Source organism: Lissotriton vulgaris, unplaced genomic scaffold (assembly GCF_964263255.1).
Source record: "Lissotriton vulgaris unplaced genomic scaffold, aLisVul1.2 SCAFFOLD_4512, whole genome shotgun sequence".
NCBI classification, from domain to species: Eukaryota; Metazoa; Chordata; class Amphibia; order Caudata; family Salamandridae; genus Lissotriton; species Lissotriton vulgaris.
Window position 1 is genome coordinate 12,944 of NW_028243536.1, and position 17,045 is coordinate 29,988.

The 17,045-nt window shown below is 43.7% G+C and overlaps 1 protein-coding gene across 1 annotated transcript in view; it reads right to left on the reverse strand.

Moving 5' to 3' along the window:
- Nucleotides 1-524: 524 nt before the first annotated feature.
- Nucleotides 525-17,045, reverse strand: part of LOC147668316 (uncharacterized) — a 42,602-nt gene continuing 26,081 nt past the window's right edge. The window contains exons 3-7 of the mRNA XM_086948606.1: nucleotides 13,662-13,799; nucleotides 11,341-11,497; nucleotides 10,386-10,481; nucleotides 4,846-4,961; nucleotides 525-1,613 (exon numbers count right to left, since the gene is read on the reverse strand). Of these exons, the coding sequence (XP_086804732.1) occupies nucleotides 1,607-1,613; nucleotides 4,846-4,961; nucleotides 10,386-10,481; nucleotides 11,341-11,497; nucleotides 13,662-13,799 (514 nt within the window). The 3' untranslated portion in view covers nucleotides 525-1,606. The remainder of the gene's footprint in view (nucleotides 1,614-4,845; nucleotides 4,962-10,385; nucleotides 10,482-11,340; nucleotides 11,498-13,661; nucleotides 13,800-17,045) is intronic.

Below are 17,045 nucleotides of genomic sequence, written 5' to 3' on the forward strand. Positions count from 1 at the left end.
TGCCCTGCACACAGATCTTATGTTGTTGGTCCACCACTGCAACGGAGTGTGTTCTTTCGGATGGCTTCTTGGTCACAAGACCGCGTCCCTCTGCTGTTTGTGATCTCTTGAGTACCATCTCTGGGGCCACCGCTTACACTACATGTCATTCCCGCTCCATACACCATGAATCTCTCTGCTCCTCAAAATCCCAGCTGTCCACTGTGACTAGATATTTCCCCTAGAAACCTTATGAATTTCACCTGATCCTTATGCAGTTTCTGACATCAATTGGCCAAAGCTGGTTCCTAGGGGCCACTCCTGATTCCACCTCAATATTGAAAACTCTATTCAGATCAGTTGGTACCTCTTTTTTTTTCTCTTTCGCAACTGTGGTAAGACCCTTGCCGTACCCTACCAGTAAATCAAAGCGCCTTCTTCAAATCGACCAAACACTGTAGCTGAACTGGTTATTATGTTCTTTGAAGATGCTCAGAAATAAAGGAAGCGGAGCCAGGTATGTATACAATACTAAACTTTATTACTTGGGTATTTTCTTTGACATCTTTTACATTTGTGGTTCTGTTTCTGAGTGAGGGGTGGGAGAATCTGGAAGGAGCTTTTCCCTCACCATGTTATACGACCACTATCCTGCACTAATCTGCTTTTCCTCTTCCTTCACTTCCTGTCCAATCCTCGGACAGGAAATGGTATCCAGAATCCTTCCTGTGGACCAGGATGGACTTCTGCTTGGTGGGATCCTCACAATACAGTGCTGGTACTTGAACAAAACTCTAAAACTCTCCAACTCCCAACAAGAGGTGACCTGTGTGCTTTCCTGCGAAGGGCTCGTGACCTTCAGAGCATCTCCTTCAAGCTGAGCATCCGCGGAAGCACCTCCAAACAAGCCCTCCATCCAGGTCAATATCTACCCTTGTCAAATCAAGTATAGCCCAAACATACACAATTGTGGGAAAGCTGGTTTCTGCTTGTCGTTTTCAAGAATGCATCGTTAGTCCCTGCTGGCATCAGCCTTAAGCACACCACTTGGCTACCAGGAAGAATCTCATATTGGACATTGTTCGATTATGGACCACCTCATCTGCCAGGAAGCGGGGAGAAGCCGTACAAGTCTTTACGTTCATCTACTTTACATTTGTGATGACCAACTGAACATACATAGAATCCAATTGGGCATTGTTTGCATAGTCACTGGTTATCCAGAAAACGTGAGCAGTTTCTTTCCCTTCTGCATCAACTTGGGACAACTCTCGTTAAGTCGAGGACAATGGTAACGGGTAAAGAATTGAACTACAACAACCAACATAGTGCTTTCAGCACCGGATCTCTTCCTATAAATGAAAAACTCTGTGTCTTCATATGGTGTCTATTTTTTGAATGGATACTGAACGAACAGCGAAGCCTCAAGTTCCTCCTGTCCTCAGCTCACTTTAGAAAAAATATAAGTACCTTGAGTTTTTTGTGTAAAAAAATAGATAAATGATGGACAAAACACGAAACTGAAAAGAGTTATATGAGACAAGCTGTTGTCACATAATGTCCACATCTAATTTGGGCCGAGGTGCGGATATGTTCACAATGTCCTTGTAGTCAAGGAGTGAAGTCCTCAGAAGCTGCATGAAAAGAGAAAAATATGTTATGGAGATATTTAGAGAGGACATTCCTACAAACATCCTTACTATAGTGATCATGTGTAATACAGATGTCAAAACATAACTTCCCAGTTCACTGAGGGGTCTCCATTGTAAAAAAAACAATTGATGGACAGAATACAGAACATTGTCATACATTCACCCCAGGACAGAGATCTGGGCCTAAAGCCATTGTTTTTTTTTACTCCCATGCTATTCCAGTTTGAACCCAGCCATATGCAAATCAGTCTTGACCCCGCGCCAATGGGAACAGTCCAGGCCAGGTCCTCCCTGGACTGGAACAAGCATCCTAGGACCGGTTTCAGGGTTTCACTCCTCATCAGCCAGGATAGCTTGGTTCTAGTGGCAGGGAGCACAGACGTGGGTCCCTTGCTTACTTTGCGACTGGATTCAAGCTAGCCTGGCTGAAGAAGGGTGACATACCCTGAAACCGGTCCCAGGATGCTTGTTTCCGGTTCAGGTAAGACCTAGCCTGGCATTTCAGGCTGGACTGTTCCCATGAGGCACAGGGTCAAGCCTAATTTGCATATAGCGGAGTCTGAACTGAGGTGGCAAAGTGAGCTAAAGAATGATGATGAATTCAACCCAGATCTGTGACTGGGGGGTGAGTGTCTGAAAATGTTCAGCGCTCCACCCATCATCTCCTTGTGTTTGAGTCTCCACTGTAGACACAGTACAGGATGTAACTCATTAATGACTGAGCGCTTCATCATACGTGGTCTCTCTTTGGTAAGGGTTGTCTTGGACTGACTTGGAGAGTGTTTCCGTGGAGGGATCCACACTCAACGTAAAATGGTGCAGGGAGTGTGGTATCCCATTAAAGGTGTTCATTCTGGACAACTGTCCTGTGGCTGCTGGCCCGCTCAAAGATGTTGACAGAGTGAAGGTCTGAGGTTCCACCGTCTCAAACAAAGCAGTTCCCTCACCTCTAAATGAGTTAGTGGAAATTAAAGGGGGGCAGAATGGGCATTTACTAATTTTTGGAGGACACCATGTTGCCCCCATGCCTATATGAGCCCTGGATACATTCCCCTTCTTTGGAGGAACAATAATGATTTTCTTCCTTTCCCTTATTTAAACCAAATTTGCATAGGCTTCCCACACAATGTAAAATGCAACATTTTTATTGTACCCACTAACAAAAAGATCTGGTTCCGCAATATTATAAATACCAGATGAGCAGATCTTTATTCTTGAAAGCTGGCAACCAAAAATATGATTTAACCACTTAAAGTGAAATCTCTCAGAAATTGTGTTGTTTTTTGCTATTTTGTACCCAGGAGAGTCTGGAAGCGAAATACTTTCTAAGGAGGAAATGTTGCTGGAAGTGCGACAGACCAGAGTGAAGGTCAATGAACAAGGAAGAAAGTGTGAATTCACCTTTGTCAGAGATGACTTCAGGCACAGATTTTGGGTGGATCAGGTGAGATGATTATCCACGAATTTTGATAAGAGTTGGAGTGAAAGGTTCATAAGCCCCAGATCGGGAAGAGTTAGTTGTACAGAATTGGGTACATAAGTAACACATTTCTGAGGTTAGAATAAATGTGACTAGAAGACTTCATCCTGTGATGCATTCACTTAACTATTTGGGCAACCGCTCTGACACAGATACCCATGCGAAACAGGGCAGTTTCTGGATAGAGGTGTTACATGATATAATAGAATATAGTTGTACCTATTGCTCTGAACATTGCTAAATCTTTTCGTAACTTGCCCAATTTTAGAAGACTGTCATTATCAGTTCTTAACATTTTTTTGTTCCATAGGAACCGCAACGATAAATATGCTTATATTTGAAATAAAAAACAGAAAATCAAATTCTGTTTGCAAACAAGATTATCTCTTTTTGTTTTAAAAATGAATTCTATTCCTTGAAAATATAGTCATCCAAAAGGCCTCCAGGTTGCAGACTTTGGAAAAAAAATTTTTTTTCAGACCACGCTGCTTTCATGAATATTAAATGGGATATACATCCTTTTCTTAATGTATTTAATATGGGCTATGTGAGATTTGTCATTAGAAAAATAAGAGCAGCAGGAGAAATTGATAACCAGAATCCAGATAAACGGAAATAAACTACAAAATGTCTCAGAAAAAGCAGTGGTCTGGATTCTCACTCAAACAGACTCATTGAATTTTTGGCTGGCCGATCTAGAGTTGTCCACCCCGAAGTGGGCAGATCTATCAGGCCATGGACACATGACGAACATGAGGCCACTTTTATTATTTCTGCCGATAGACATCTAAAGTTTGGCTCTGTCTTCGGAAATATTGTAACTATCGCTGATGCTACACTGAAGGGCATGGGGAGCATTTTTTAGCTGTTCTTGGCCGGGACCGCCATCAATGACTTGGTGCCACCAGACAGGTTGTGTGAAGGCAGAAATGGTGTCCGAGGTAGCAGTCTATAATATTCCCACTGATACTGCTATGAGGCTGATTGTCTGAATGAATGAATTAGATGTTTGCTTCTTTACTGCAACGTTCCTGCTCAAATCTATTGAAGCTAGGAAAAGTATTGTTTTAAATTTACCCCTTATTAATTGACGATTTGTATGACTTTTTATGACCTTTTTAAAACAAAATGAATGTAATGAGAATTGATATTGATGATGTGTATATACATGCTTTTATGGTTATTTTTAATGACTCGAATAAAGCTTTTTTGAATTGAATTGAATTGAATATGGCAGCCCGTCCAGTCCCATTTCCAGGGCGTAGAGTCCCCCAAAAGGCTATTCTACATGCTGCTGTTCCATCAACAACTGTATTCCCCAAAGTCTAAATGAGGTGGGTGAGCCAAGAGAAATGCCAGACAGAACAACCTCCAACTTTAAGCAGAAGTGTTGATTCCCAAAGGATCGGATCACTTAAGCTTGATAACAAGTCTGTGGCAGGAGTGTAGCTAGCATAAGGGCAGCAGGTGCAGTTGCACTAGGGCCAGAGGGGCTCACTGCAAACTGATTATTCTGTTACTTTATTATCAAACTAGCAGTGGGAGGGACCGTTTTCCTTACTTTCACTGGGGTCAATGGCACCCTTGCTACACCTCTGAACTTTGGAGTTACTGAGCTGTGCTCCTAGAAGTAAAATTTGCTGGAACAGTAAAATAACCGTGGCTTGAGCCTCCCTCTGCTTCTCATGAGCAAATGCACCAATAATCTGAGATACATATCATTTTTAACTGTACCTGGTCACTCTGCAATTTCGTGTGCTGACGTAGCTCCCGCTGTACGTGAGTTCACATCTCACCACGTTATTCGTGAAATCCGACTCTGGGACCTGGAAGTTTGGGTTCACGGTGACCTATTGCGAGAGGGAGAGAGAAATAAGAGGTGTGGCTAACCAGTAGCCTGAAATGATATATTCATTATACTTCCTGTTTGGGTGTTTCTTTGCACGAAATGCTGTTGGATAAAAACCCATACTTAACAGAACCTAGTAAAATAGGGTAGATAATACACACGGCCTGTGAGATATGACTCATCAGCATAATAGCAGCCCCACCCCACAAAAATACTATGCTAAGCGTTAACATTGTCATTGCCACTGGGATAATGTATCAGTGGAGGACAATGCAGGGCTATCTTAATTGTGCAGCAAGAAAATGCAAATTATGCTGCATTGTGTGAGATGTTCCCTGGCCGTATTTATTTTGATCCATTTGAGGTTGAAAACATTTTGTATGAAATCTGCAAATTATGTGGCACGTGGTTTAAATTCTTTTTTTTTTTTTTTAAATCTTTATTATATTGTTCAACAAAAAGTACAGTTTGTAGCCCTACAACCACAGGGGCCGGTCACCACATGTAAGCGATACGTGTCAGGAGTTCCAATAACACAGCTCTTCAGCCGGCAACCCTGGTATCCGGCAGCGGTAAAGGATATACGATGCATTTAAAATATTTCGGATCAAGGATATACATAAAGTTTCATTTTACATTTAATCCCCCCTACCCCCCCAAAGACAAGATAAAGAAGAAGATACAGGATATCCGGAGCCACACACTCGAAGGTATAATAAATGCGGGTAGGTGTAGGAAGGTAGTCGCGGACCAAGTTAAAGAAACAGTAAAGACGCAAGCGCTTAGAAGTTCACTGAGGGTGAAGAACTAAACTACCTATCTCTCATCGTAGCCGCCCACCCCAGATCCCGCCCACTCGTATACTTCAGGACAGTACTGCTACCGGACCCTGCAAGAAGAAAGAAAAAAGGGGGCCATAGAACACAACAAAGGCAAAATAACAAACTCCCCCTGCACCCCTGCAATGGCTACGGCCTACCCCACTAGCAGCGTGCCTGTCGCCCAGAGGAATACCCTAAAAAGAAGAGAAAGAAAGAAATAGGGGCCATAAAACAAAACAAAGACAAAATAACAAACCCCCCACCACCCTGCACCCCTTCAATGGCTACGGCCTAACCCACTAGCAGCGTGCCTGTCGCCCAGAAACGTCCCTAAAAGAGAAGAGAAGCGGAGGAGGAGAGACAAAAACACACTCCCGGACTCCCTTACCCCCCACCAGTTGCGACCACCCCGAAACAAGGTCAAAATAGAATGCAGCGAGATACCCAATCAATCCGGGGAAGCACAATACATACCACCCGACTCCCGCACTTTACAGGTCACAATCCCAGCAGTAGATTAAATTATTTCTCCGAACCCTAAAAAACACAAGTTAACCCTGGCCAGTACGATTCTTCACTAGAGCACTTTTAACCCAGACCACAGCAACAATGAGAGAAGCAAAGCATTCGTAAAAGTTCAAGTCAGTATGAGCGAACCGAAGAAAGGATAAAAGTTCACGATATCCACAAAGCAAGCGCGGAAAAGCATGGAAGGATGACAAAACTCTCCAATAGCCACAGGTGATCTCGTTGAGGCACTCAAGGTTGTCCATAGCGATATTCAGCAGGACATGGCTCAAGCAGGGGACGCTAACAATGTTCACGGACGCGCGATCTGTCTTGTAGGGATCAGCAGCGCACACGGAGTCCGGCTTTCGCACAGGGTCCTCAAAGTTGAGCATATAATGTTCCGTGGGTAGTACAGCTGGCTGAGATGATGCCAAAAAGTCGCCGTCCGGTCTCCAGCAAAGATCGTCCACTGTTACCGACAGTGCCTGATAGTTGGCGATGATCTGTGAGTGGAGCGCTCTAATGGCCGCCATTACGGCATGCAACGGTGGTGTGTCTTCTGTTCCCTCCATCTCCTCTCGCGAAGGGACAGAGCAGGATGTGAACCCCGGAGGTCGACTACTCCGGGGTAGCAGGCACAACCGGAGCAGACAGCAACAATGGGTGCTCTCACCTCACGATTTCTGCACCTTCGCCGCTGGTCAGGGCTACCGTCCGCACCCCCCGAAAGGCTTACGATGTCTCCGGGCGTCGGATACAGGGCCGCAGCAAACGAGGTGTCACGCTGCAGCGTGTGCGGTGCAAGGAGGATACGAAATCGCTGTTAAAAACAGGTAAAGTGTGTCTCCGTTCGGGAGACCGGACGAAGCCCAAAGTTCACAGCCGATGTTGTTCAACTCCAGCCCGGATGGGTTGGAAATCGAGGCCCCGGCTTCCACGCTGAGGTAGGCCAAGAATGAAACACGGCGTATCTTCGTCACCCGATGTGGTAAAAAGTTCGGGATTGCGCCTTCAGAGTCAGTCACTCCTCATGTACACGGGAGTCCGGTGGAAAAACAGGATAACTTGCAGGATATACGAGCTGCTGGCGGAGGTCGGCGGAGCCGGGAGCTTATGCGGCCATCTTGCTTGCTAGCGTAGCTCCTCCTCCGTGGTTTAAATTCTTAATTATCCAGTATGTGCCACAACCATAATGTAGTCTCTTAATTTCATCAGCCTTGACAACTGTCCATTGTTTTATCAACAATCTATTTGTGAAAGGTAAACAAAATCTAATGTTCTAGTAAAAATCAGTGCCCATTGTTAGCTGCACATGGAAATTTAGCCCAAGACCCGCCGAGACGGGAAATGAGGGTCTGCCGCTCTAACCATTGAGCCACACTTCTCCATGTATATATTCAAATAAATTAGTGTTCACATTTACAAGTTGCCTGAAATACTTATGTAGCATTGATGATGTAATTCCTGTGATTTATGCATTTTCATCCATCTAGAAATGTAAAAATAACACAAATAAATGGGATGCTGCCCAAGAACACGCCTTGTAGTTAATTGGAAGTCATTAATCCCCTGAGTCATTAAACTGAGGTTTCCAATGTACATGATGGAACAGGGACGGAATCACAAACCCCTGATTTAGAAAGGCAGAAACTTTGGAGAAGATTTCTGATTTTTTCCAATTTATTTCAAAATCACCAACATCCATGGGACTAGTCCTAGTCCTGGAAAGTGACGAGAAGTGTGGAGAAGTGTGGCTCAATGATTAGAGCGGCAGACCCTGTGCAGAGGTCTATCCCGGGACCAGGGTTCAATTCCCCGCCTCAGTGGATCTTGGGCTCAAAATTCCACGGACCTGATAATTCTCGCCTCGGTGCCTATTCCAATCATGGAGTCCCACTCTGCAACTCTGGGCAATAGCTTGCTTAATCTCTACAACGGCCCCCACAACGCTAAGGATGCCTGGCCTCCACCTTGGGGGTGCCCAGGAGTGGACGCCTCACAGGGAAAGCCAGGATGGGTTCCACAGCGGTATTCGTACAAGCGCCTTGAGACCCTTGCGGGTGAGTAGTGCGCTATACAAGTATCAATTTATGAAGACCCTCTCCCTAGAAGTTTAAATGTATGTGTTAGACTAACAATTGCATGTAATATGTCCTCAAACCTTTGAAAGCTCGTCTATTTACATTGGATTTACCGACTACAGAACCAGGCTGGCACTCGTTTTGAGTTCAGCTGTTCAAGGATAGTTCAGTGAGTAACGCATGGCTTTGAGTGTTTTTAGGAGGCATGTTTCAACACTGCGTTCTTTCGGCACTGATAAGTTCTCTCAATTTTTTGATGAAGTGGTACTATATTCACCTACCCACCACACTACGGTGGATACACAAGACGTTTAGTGTTTCTTTTCCTCATGCGGTTTCACAATATCTTCTTCACAGGGATCTTCATTTCTGGTTCTTGGCATGTGCAAATCCTGTTTGTAACTTATGCTATGTACCTTATATTGGTCATTAACATGGATAACGTCATGGCACTGTTCTCTTTTGTTTACGTTGTAGCTTCCCCCTGAAGGAACGACTTCACGCAATTTTGTGACATAAATGTATTGGAATCATACCCCTGAAGAAGGGTTTTTAGAAAACCCGAAATGCATTGGCCTTTTTTGTTATGTTTAAAAATGTTCTGCAAACCTGATGTATAGATAGTTGTTTTGTAACATCAATGCATTGGTAACTGGAAGTTAAAAAATCTTTTATTCTTGTTTTAAAATGCATTTGATATAAGAAATGCTTTAAATAAAATTTTCTTTTGTCAAAGAATTGATATCGAATTTGTTGCTTTCATGTACATAAATACAATTGTTAGTCTAACACATACATTTAAATTTAAAGTAATAGGTGAAACCTTAGGGACCCGGCAGAGCGTCTCACAGACCTGGGTGATCCCAGGCCTCAACAGTGTAATTGTTACTCAGGGGTTCTTGCTGTACCCCCCAGTGAGGCAGCACGCCTATTTAGTTTACATGATTATCTTAGTGTTAAAAAACTCTAGTTGAATTTGATTAATCAGGAGTGCGGGTCTACACTATCACAGAGCCTCTCTCTGCAAGCCCATATTTACTCATGCAGATCTTTTACTAGGTGGAATAATCTACTTCAGAATGTCTGGTAAAAAAGTAAATTTGAACTTTTAATTTCTAGGTTTTTTTTCTCTACAGCAAGATATTATTCCTAGTGAAAAACTGTTCTGTCACACCTTCGTGAAATTAGGAGGTGCTTCCACCCATCTACATTTCTAAAACACATATAATGGAACATTTTAGGAGCACCTTCACCAGAATCTCCGGTGTTGGAAAGGTCATGCAACATGTTTGCGAACACACATGAACTTTTGAGTTTGTTGTAGTTCGTGCATTTTGTTCGGCAACAATCGCGACACGCTACCATTACTGCCCGTAACCTGAAATTTATGTTGGTGAAAAATCTACCACATTGGTGGATTTTCCATCACTTTAAGTGCATTTTATTGTTCTAAATCTTCACTCAGCCTTATTCTGTGTATCGCAGTTTGAGTTTTTAAATCACAAATTCCTTTTTTGGAACCTACGTTGCAGTGGGGTAACACAAAATGATGCCCCTCCCTTGAAGAATGTGATGATAGTCCCCTGAGGGTACCACATCTCACCGATATTTATTGGCCTTGAGCTGAATGGGCCCCCGAGTCCTGGGGCCCACTGGATGGTTTCCCCCCCTGCACCACAGGCCCCTGCTTAGTTCCACAAAAGCCATTGTGAGTTGAAACCGCAGTGTCTTATAGCTGTCTATGAATCTATTGCTCTGCATAATCGAAACACAAAGTAAGGATATGTTCTTTGCATCTCAACAAATGAACTTTTGTTACGCAGATTAAAGGCCAAGTGTTTCAGTGAAATTCCATCGAGAGGCAATGTCACATTAAACCTTGCCGACAGCTCCAGCCATTGCACAGCTTTGAGGGATATTGCGTTGGACGGGCAGAATCACATTTGAAGCAGCTGTCCCAGCTCTACCCATAGACATTAGGTAAGTCCTGCTTGAGGGATGGGCCTTGTTTACCTTCAGAATGTAATTTCCAGGTGACACGTCGGTGATATCGATCCATTGGCAGTCAATGTTGGCGTTGTAGGTGTCATAACAGCCAGGACCCAGGCCCTGCAGGGAGAGGAAGGCACATGTTATCCTCTATCTATCATATCATGATCACATAGCTAACTCCTAGCTTTGTGCTCTCACTTCTCACTAACTCTAGGCTCTGTGCTGTGTCTTCTTGCTACCTCCCAGCTGTGTGCTGCGTCTTCTTGCTACCTCCCAGCTGTGTGCCGCGTCTTCTTGCTACCCTCCACCTGTGACTTCCTTATACCCCCCACTGTGCTTTGTGCCCTCTCAATTCTGTGCTGTGCATTTCTTGTTGCCTTAAAGTAGCACACAGTGACTTCTCATACTCTCCAAAATGGGTCCTGTGTTTTCTTTCTTTTTTCCCAGATGTTGCTTCTTGCTACCTTTCATCTTAGCTCTATTTCCTTTCAGTTATATATTGTGAATTTATATTAACTTACAACAGTACAGTGTGACTTCTCACTCTCTCCCATTGTGCCTTTTGATTCCTTGTTGGCTCCAAACTGTGTCTACTTGCTACCTTCCAGCTGTGATTTCTTACTACCTCCTGGCTGGGATCTATGCCCTCCCAGCAATGTACTGTGACGTCTTGTTACCTTACAGAATTACAGTGTGACTTCCCACTATCTCCCAATTGTGTCATGCAGTTCCTTACTTTTTCCCACCTGCATCTTTTTCCTACCTCTAGTGGGGCTACAGATATCTTAGTAACTCCAAGTTGTGTGCTGTGATTTCTTGCTACCTCCCAGCTGGGTTCTATCTCCCCAAAGCTATTTATTGTGACTTCTTGTTACCTTAATGTAGTACGTATGGTGTGACTTCTATCTCCTCTGCTGCTTGATCTGACTTCTTGCCCTCTCCCAGCTGCGTACCGTAACCGAACCCATGCTCTTACCTGGGTGTGTGCCGTGCAGGCGTATCTCCGCCTGAATCCGGGGTCACACATTGTGTCCTCTAGACAGAAGCTGGCCTTGTGTCCTTCTGCCACTTTCCTTTGAGTTGTTGCGTCCAAGAGGTCATAGTTGCTGAAGGCGTCCATGCTGTGGTAGTGCCTATGCGTAAAACAAACCAACGTTAATTGCAAAATGAGAGTAGTGGTGTGTGACAGAGGATGCGGAACTATGCAGACATAGATAAACACAAGTTCACATTTGTCTAAGAACACAGAAACCTTCTGACTGGCCACATAGCTAAGGTTGCCAGTTGATCCATGTCATGAAGATCAGCATAATCCAGCCTTCCGCTTATACCTATCAACCCAATGGATTACATGAGTTTCCATTTACTAATTAATCAAATGTTTTAGACCACAGAATTTGTACAAGTAACAAAAATAGGCCTGCATGAAATTTAATTGCACAACAATATTTGTGCAATTGCTGGATTTTGCAGTACCCGAATTTAATGAAAGTTCCAGAAATCTTTCTTTACACAACTTTACGTACTGTGTGTTTTAATCAAGTGCGTACCTTGCATAAATAATCTTGTAAAAAGCCAGTTGGAGACTCATTCTCACAGAAAATGTCTTTCCCGTTACCTCAAATCGGTTTCCTGAAGATTTCTTGAAAGACTATTTTTTTTACGGGAGGTGTGCACCTTCATGGAATTTGATGAAAATTTGGAAGAATAAGATTGTGATTTCGCACACACCCTGGTAAAAACTGGGCTATAATATGATAACTAGGATAACATGAATACAATATGTAACCTTGTAAGTAACCCACTGCTGTAGTGGTGGCACATGCAGAATGGATGGATGGAGATGAGATGGATAGGGCTAGTGGAGAACTGACCATCAGTGTTTGTGAGAAAGGAAGAGAAGGAACGTAATGTATGGTGTATCCAAGCCCCAAGGAGTTAGAACATCATCTCCGGTCATAGTTGGACATTTTGGTGTGATTAAAAGGCCATTGTGTGCCCATGGGCTGGCTTTGATGTAACAGCTTCTTGTTTCCATCAGCTGTGAAATTAACAACTCTTGGCAACATCTGCATTTTCTATCAGTAGCAGAAACAGAAAGGCGTAATTCCTCATTTTTCAAGGGATCATGTGTGACACCCCGGAAGAGTAACCAGGTTTAAGAAATCCTTGCATTGCTTTTCAGCATGAATTTCCATACAGAGCCATATGTTAATTATAGCATAGTGCCCGCAGTATATGGAAGTAAGGATGCTGTTCAACACATTTTTTCGTTGAACTTTATGGAATATTTCTCTTCAAGGTATTTTATTCTGGCAATGCAGGTAACCTACACTACACCCTGACCTCTTTTGTTTCCCGAGTACAGCCAAAGATCCCCTTCCGTTCGTGCTGTCCATTTAGTCCACCAGTCTTCTTCAAACATGGCGGGCTTGTTTGTCGAATCAATACTTTAACCCCTTCACCAGACCATGCCTTCAGCAAACCCTCCACACCATTAGTTCTTTGAGAAAGGTTGTCACTTTTTAACTTTCTTTTCTCGCGTTCAATATTCTAAAATGCACCCCCTCAACACTTCAATGTTTTAATTGTATTTTGATCTGAAGGTTTTGAGCAAAATTCCAAACCTTTAGGTCATTACAAATAAAAATGTAGCAAAAATTGAAAAATTATCATATACATAGTCATAAGTGTCAGATATAACCGAGGGTTCTGCCAAGTCGTCTTTTGTCACCCTTGTCTCTCTAGAGAGATGACTCCTGCTTTCTTTGTACCAATTCCTTTTCCCCACTCCAGGATGCCTGTTTAGGTCCAGCAGGCACTGAGCACTGAGAAAGACTTCACTTCTAGGATTACTCTATGGGTGACCTATGGATGACTTGACGGTCCCTCGTCTCAACCAAACAAGATAACAAAATGGTGTTTAGTGGTTATTTGCCTACAAAATAGAAATGAAACAAACTAATTTTTCTTCACATAAGCTCTGATTGAGTTAGCAGTAAATTAATTTTCCTAAACACAGCAAACAAGAGACTACATTTTACAATGTTTATCATAATATGGTCTCGATTAGTTCCAATTTCTCGACTCAAATCAAACAACTTCCAACTCTCCCAGATATCTTCTTAACCTATTCACATTGATTAAGCAAGACCGTCTTCTCCTGGTATTCCGGCTTCCATGTTACAAACTTTAATATGTCGTTTTAGTGACAGACGTGTGATTTATTTCAAATCCATAAAGTATTCCATTGACGGTAGATTGTACTTCCAACATGGCTGAGCTCTTTGCACTTACTGATGGCAGCTGTGCCACTCCCAGGCATGGCGCGGTTTCACAGGCAGGAAGTCTGCAGTGCCCTGGTTTTTAACCCTCTGAGGGAACCGTAGCAGCACCCGGTAGCTGAGGTCACTGATTCCTGGTCGGTAGGCAGACCTAAAACGAAAGTAAACATTATGATGCTAAGTGAGGTTCATTTCACAACTGCGGAACCTTTCTTTAATAGGAAATTGCACAATACATCAGGGTTGAGGCTTTCTCCGTTGCCTCCCAAACTCCCAAAAATCTACTCCATATTTTCTACCTCTAACTGGTTCAAGAAGGGGAACTTCATGCTCCAAGAAAGGCAATTAATTATCCTTTGTCTTCGTTTGTAAACGAATGGCAACAAAGCGCTCTCAGTAAGACGCATTGAATGCCCTTTTTAGGTCTCGGCAAGAAGCGAGCGAAGCTCGCTCTCGCCAGAGATCTATTGTTAGCGGCTCAGCTTCCGAGGAGGACAGCACTGGCCGCGCGCAAGGCGATTTGCGCCGGCCACGCGCACGAGAACGCGCTCGCAGTGGCCAGGTGCTGTCCTCCTCGGAAGCTGAGGTGCTAGCTGCTTGCGCATGCGCCGTGCCCCATGGAAGGTTTAGGGTTTACGCATGCGCCATGCCCCTTCCTGCAGGACCGGCCGCGGCAGACCTGTTTTTTTTCTATGAGCATACATTGCCAGTAACTCGTGTCTCCTCCTTCTCTCGCTCGACCTTCTCATCCGAGAAACCATGCCTTTTGCAGTGTATTTGCCTTAAGAAATACTGCACTGTGGACGCAGTTGTTAGCTTTGTCAAGAAATCAAAATCATATTATCACTTCTGATTTGCTATGGACGTCGGATAAATGCCTCCTGACAGCAATGATTGAACATGTTATATTAACCAAATGGTTAAAAAGGTTCCATTACTGATGATTTTGACTACCATTGAGCACAGCTCCATATTCTGAAGACTAAAAGCAATACAACGTGCTATTTTAATCTCTTGTCTTTATAGACATTTTCATATTGAAAATAAGATGCATTGGTCCTTACCTCTTCTACAGAATCGGTGTTATTTCTCACAGCAAGTGCTTTATTATATAAAACTGAGAACTGTTGGCTTTGCCGAAGTGTCTTTTTCTTATATCAATTATTTAGCTAGCTTGTGAAATCACAGATTGCAGTGGTTTTCAGTATTTTTATAATCAGTTGTGGCTGGTACACAAGTGGCGTTAGGCATGGCCCAACCTGCGCGCCCACAGGGAAGATTCAAGAGGCGGAAATGAAATCCATAGTTAACATACCCAGGGGAGTACAGCATGTGAGCTATAGGGTGCTGTTTGTGTACAGATGCAAATTCGCTTCCTCTCTGATCGAAGCTGAGATTGTTAAACCTGGTATATGCAGGAGAAGGTTAGGTTCCTGGTCCTAGCCTTATTTCTAATCTGGTTGTCTGTAGCTCCTCACCTGGAGAGGCACAGGTTCAGGGAGCTTGCCCACCATAGAGCAGATGGCTGTTGTAGGAATCCACAGATCAAGTGTGCTTACTGATGCGCTTGAGAGAAACTGTGTGCGCTGTTGTTGTCTCCCTAGTTGACGTTTGTGGGTGGGTGTTTTGTCCATGGGTATGAGGTGAGCATTGTGTCCATCCTTTACGTATTGTTGGTTTTGATGGCAATGTATTTGTTGTCTGTGGCATTTCATGATCTAATGTGGCATTCGGAGCAACATTCTTGCTATCCGTGCTATACTGGATGCCTATCTATGACATATTGAAGATATTCTGGCTATGTTTGAGTTAAAATGACTGATTGTCCTCACAGTGTTCATGTTTTTGTTTATTTTATTTCGGAAGTTCAGTTAGAGTGAAAGTAAACCCCGGCAGGGGCTCCAGAACTCTTCAGCTCAGCCATTCCACTAAGATTCTCCTACCAGTCCAGTAAAGCCCTCTCAGGCATGAATCACTTGAAGGCTACCATTCAATGCCCATTTCAGCCTGATAGAAGCATCTAAACTCTGCTCATAGTGCAATTACATAATGCCATAGACACTCGCCATTCTTCAAGAAGGAAGCCAATCTGCTAACCACCCAAGGCACAGTGTTTTACCCATCATGTACCAAAAAAACCTGGCAGTGATCACTAGTTATAACTAGCATTTGTAATGCAATAGGTCTCGCATTTGCCAGAGTTTGAGCTATTGGCATTGTAAATGACAATGCCTTTTATTTATCTGTTTTTAAAACCAGCACATACATAAAAGGCATTGTCATTTACAATGCTAATGGCTTAATCTCTTGCAAATGTGAGGCCTACTGCATTGCAAATGCTTGTTATTATCCTACTGCAGCGGTGAGAGGAGAGTTTCACTGGCATTAGGGACACTGGGCCGGGCAGCGCCCGGTTTATGGCAGCACTAGAGATAGGGAAACGGCCTCTACAACAAAGCCGTTTCCACGAAATCCTTTACCACGCATGCTTTACAACGCATGAGTGGTTACAACGAGAGGTTTTACCACGCATACCTTTACTACAAAATATGTAGTAAAGGCATGTGTGGTAAATGAAAAAAAAGGGGGGGTTTGGGGGGTCTCCCCCATAAAAAAAATAAAGCGTTGGGATAAAAAGGGGGGCTGGGGGGGTCTCCCCCCCCAAAAAAAAAAACTTACCTGAAAAGCCGAAGTGAAGACGAAGCTGAAGCAATCGACGTTGTTAGAGAGGAAACGGAAAGTAACTTCCGCTTCCTCTCAACGACGTACGACGGACGTAACCAAAGAAGGAGGAGAGAAGGCGAGATAAAAGGTAAGGGGCATTTTAGTAAAATAAATATATATATATTAAGGGTTAAGGGCAGGGGTAAATATAAGGAGCGGAGGCAGGGGGCATTTAAGGGGAGAGTTATAACCTTTATCAAGAGTATGCCCTCACCATGCATACATTTACAACGAAAAACGTTGTAAATGTATGCGTGGTAAAGGTATATTCGAGGTAAAAGTTAAGCGTGGAAAACAAATTCCGTTGTAACGCATGCGTGGTAAAGGCATGCGTTGCAACGGAATTCGTTGTAACGTCATACATTCCTAGAGATAGAGCCGTGGCTCTCAGAGAGTCCGTCGGCTCAGGGGTACGGGCAGTGGAGACAGGTTGACGAGCCCTGTCTGCCTATAAGGGCTCCAGTGACGAGGCAGAGGCTCTTTGAGCGTCCTGATGTCCGCACCAGGGATCTAGGGCATTGCACTCCTTCAGAATGTGTCTGTTGCAATGCTTTCCTGCTACGCGCACACAAAGATGGGGCCCACACGCTCATTTAAAACATGTCCGTTCGCTTGCCCATTAGTGACCTGTGCTCGGCAAAGGCAATACTGGTTTACATTTATTGTGCAGAGG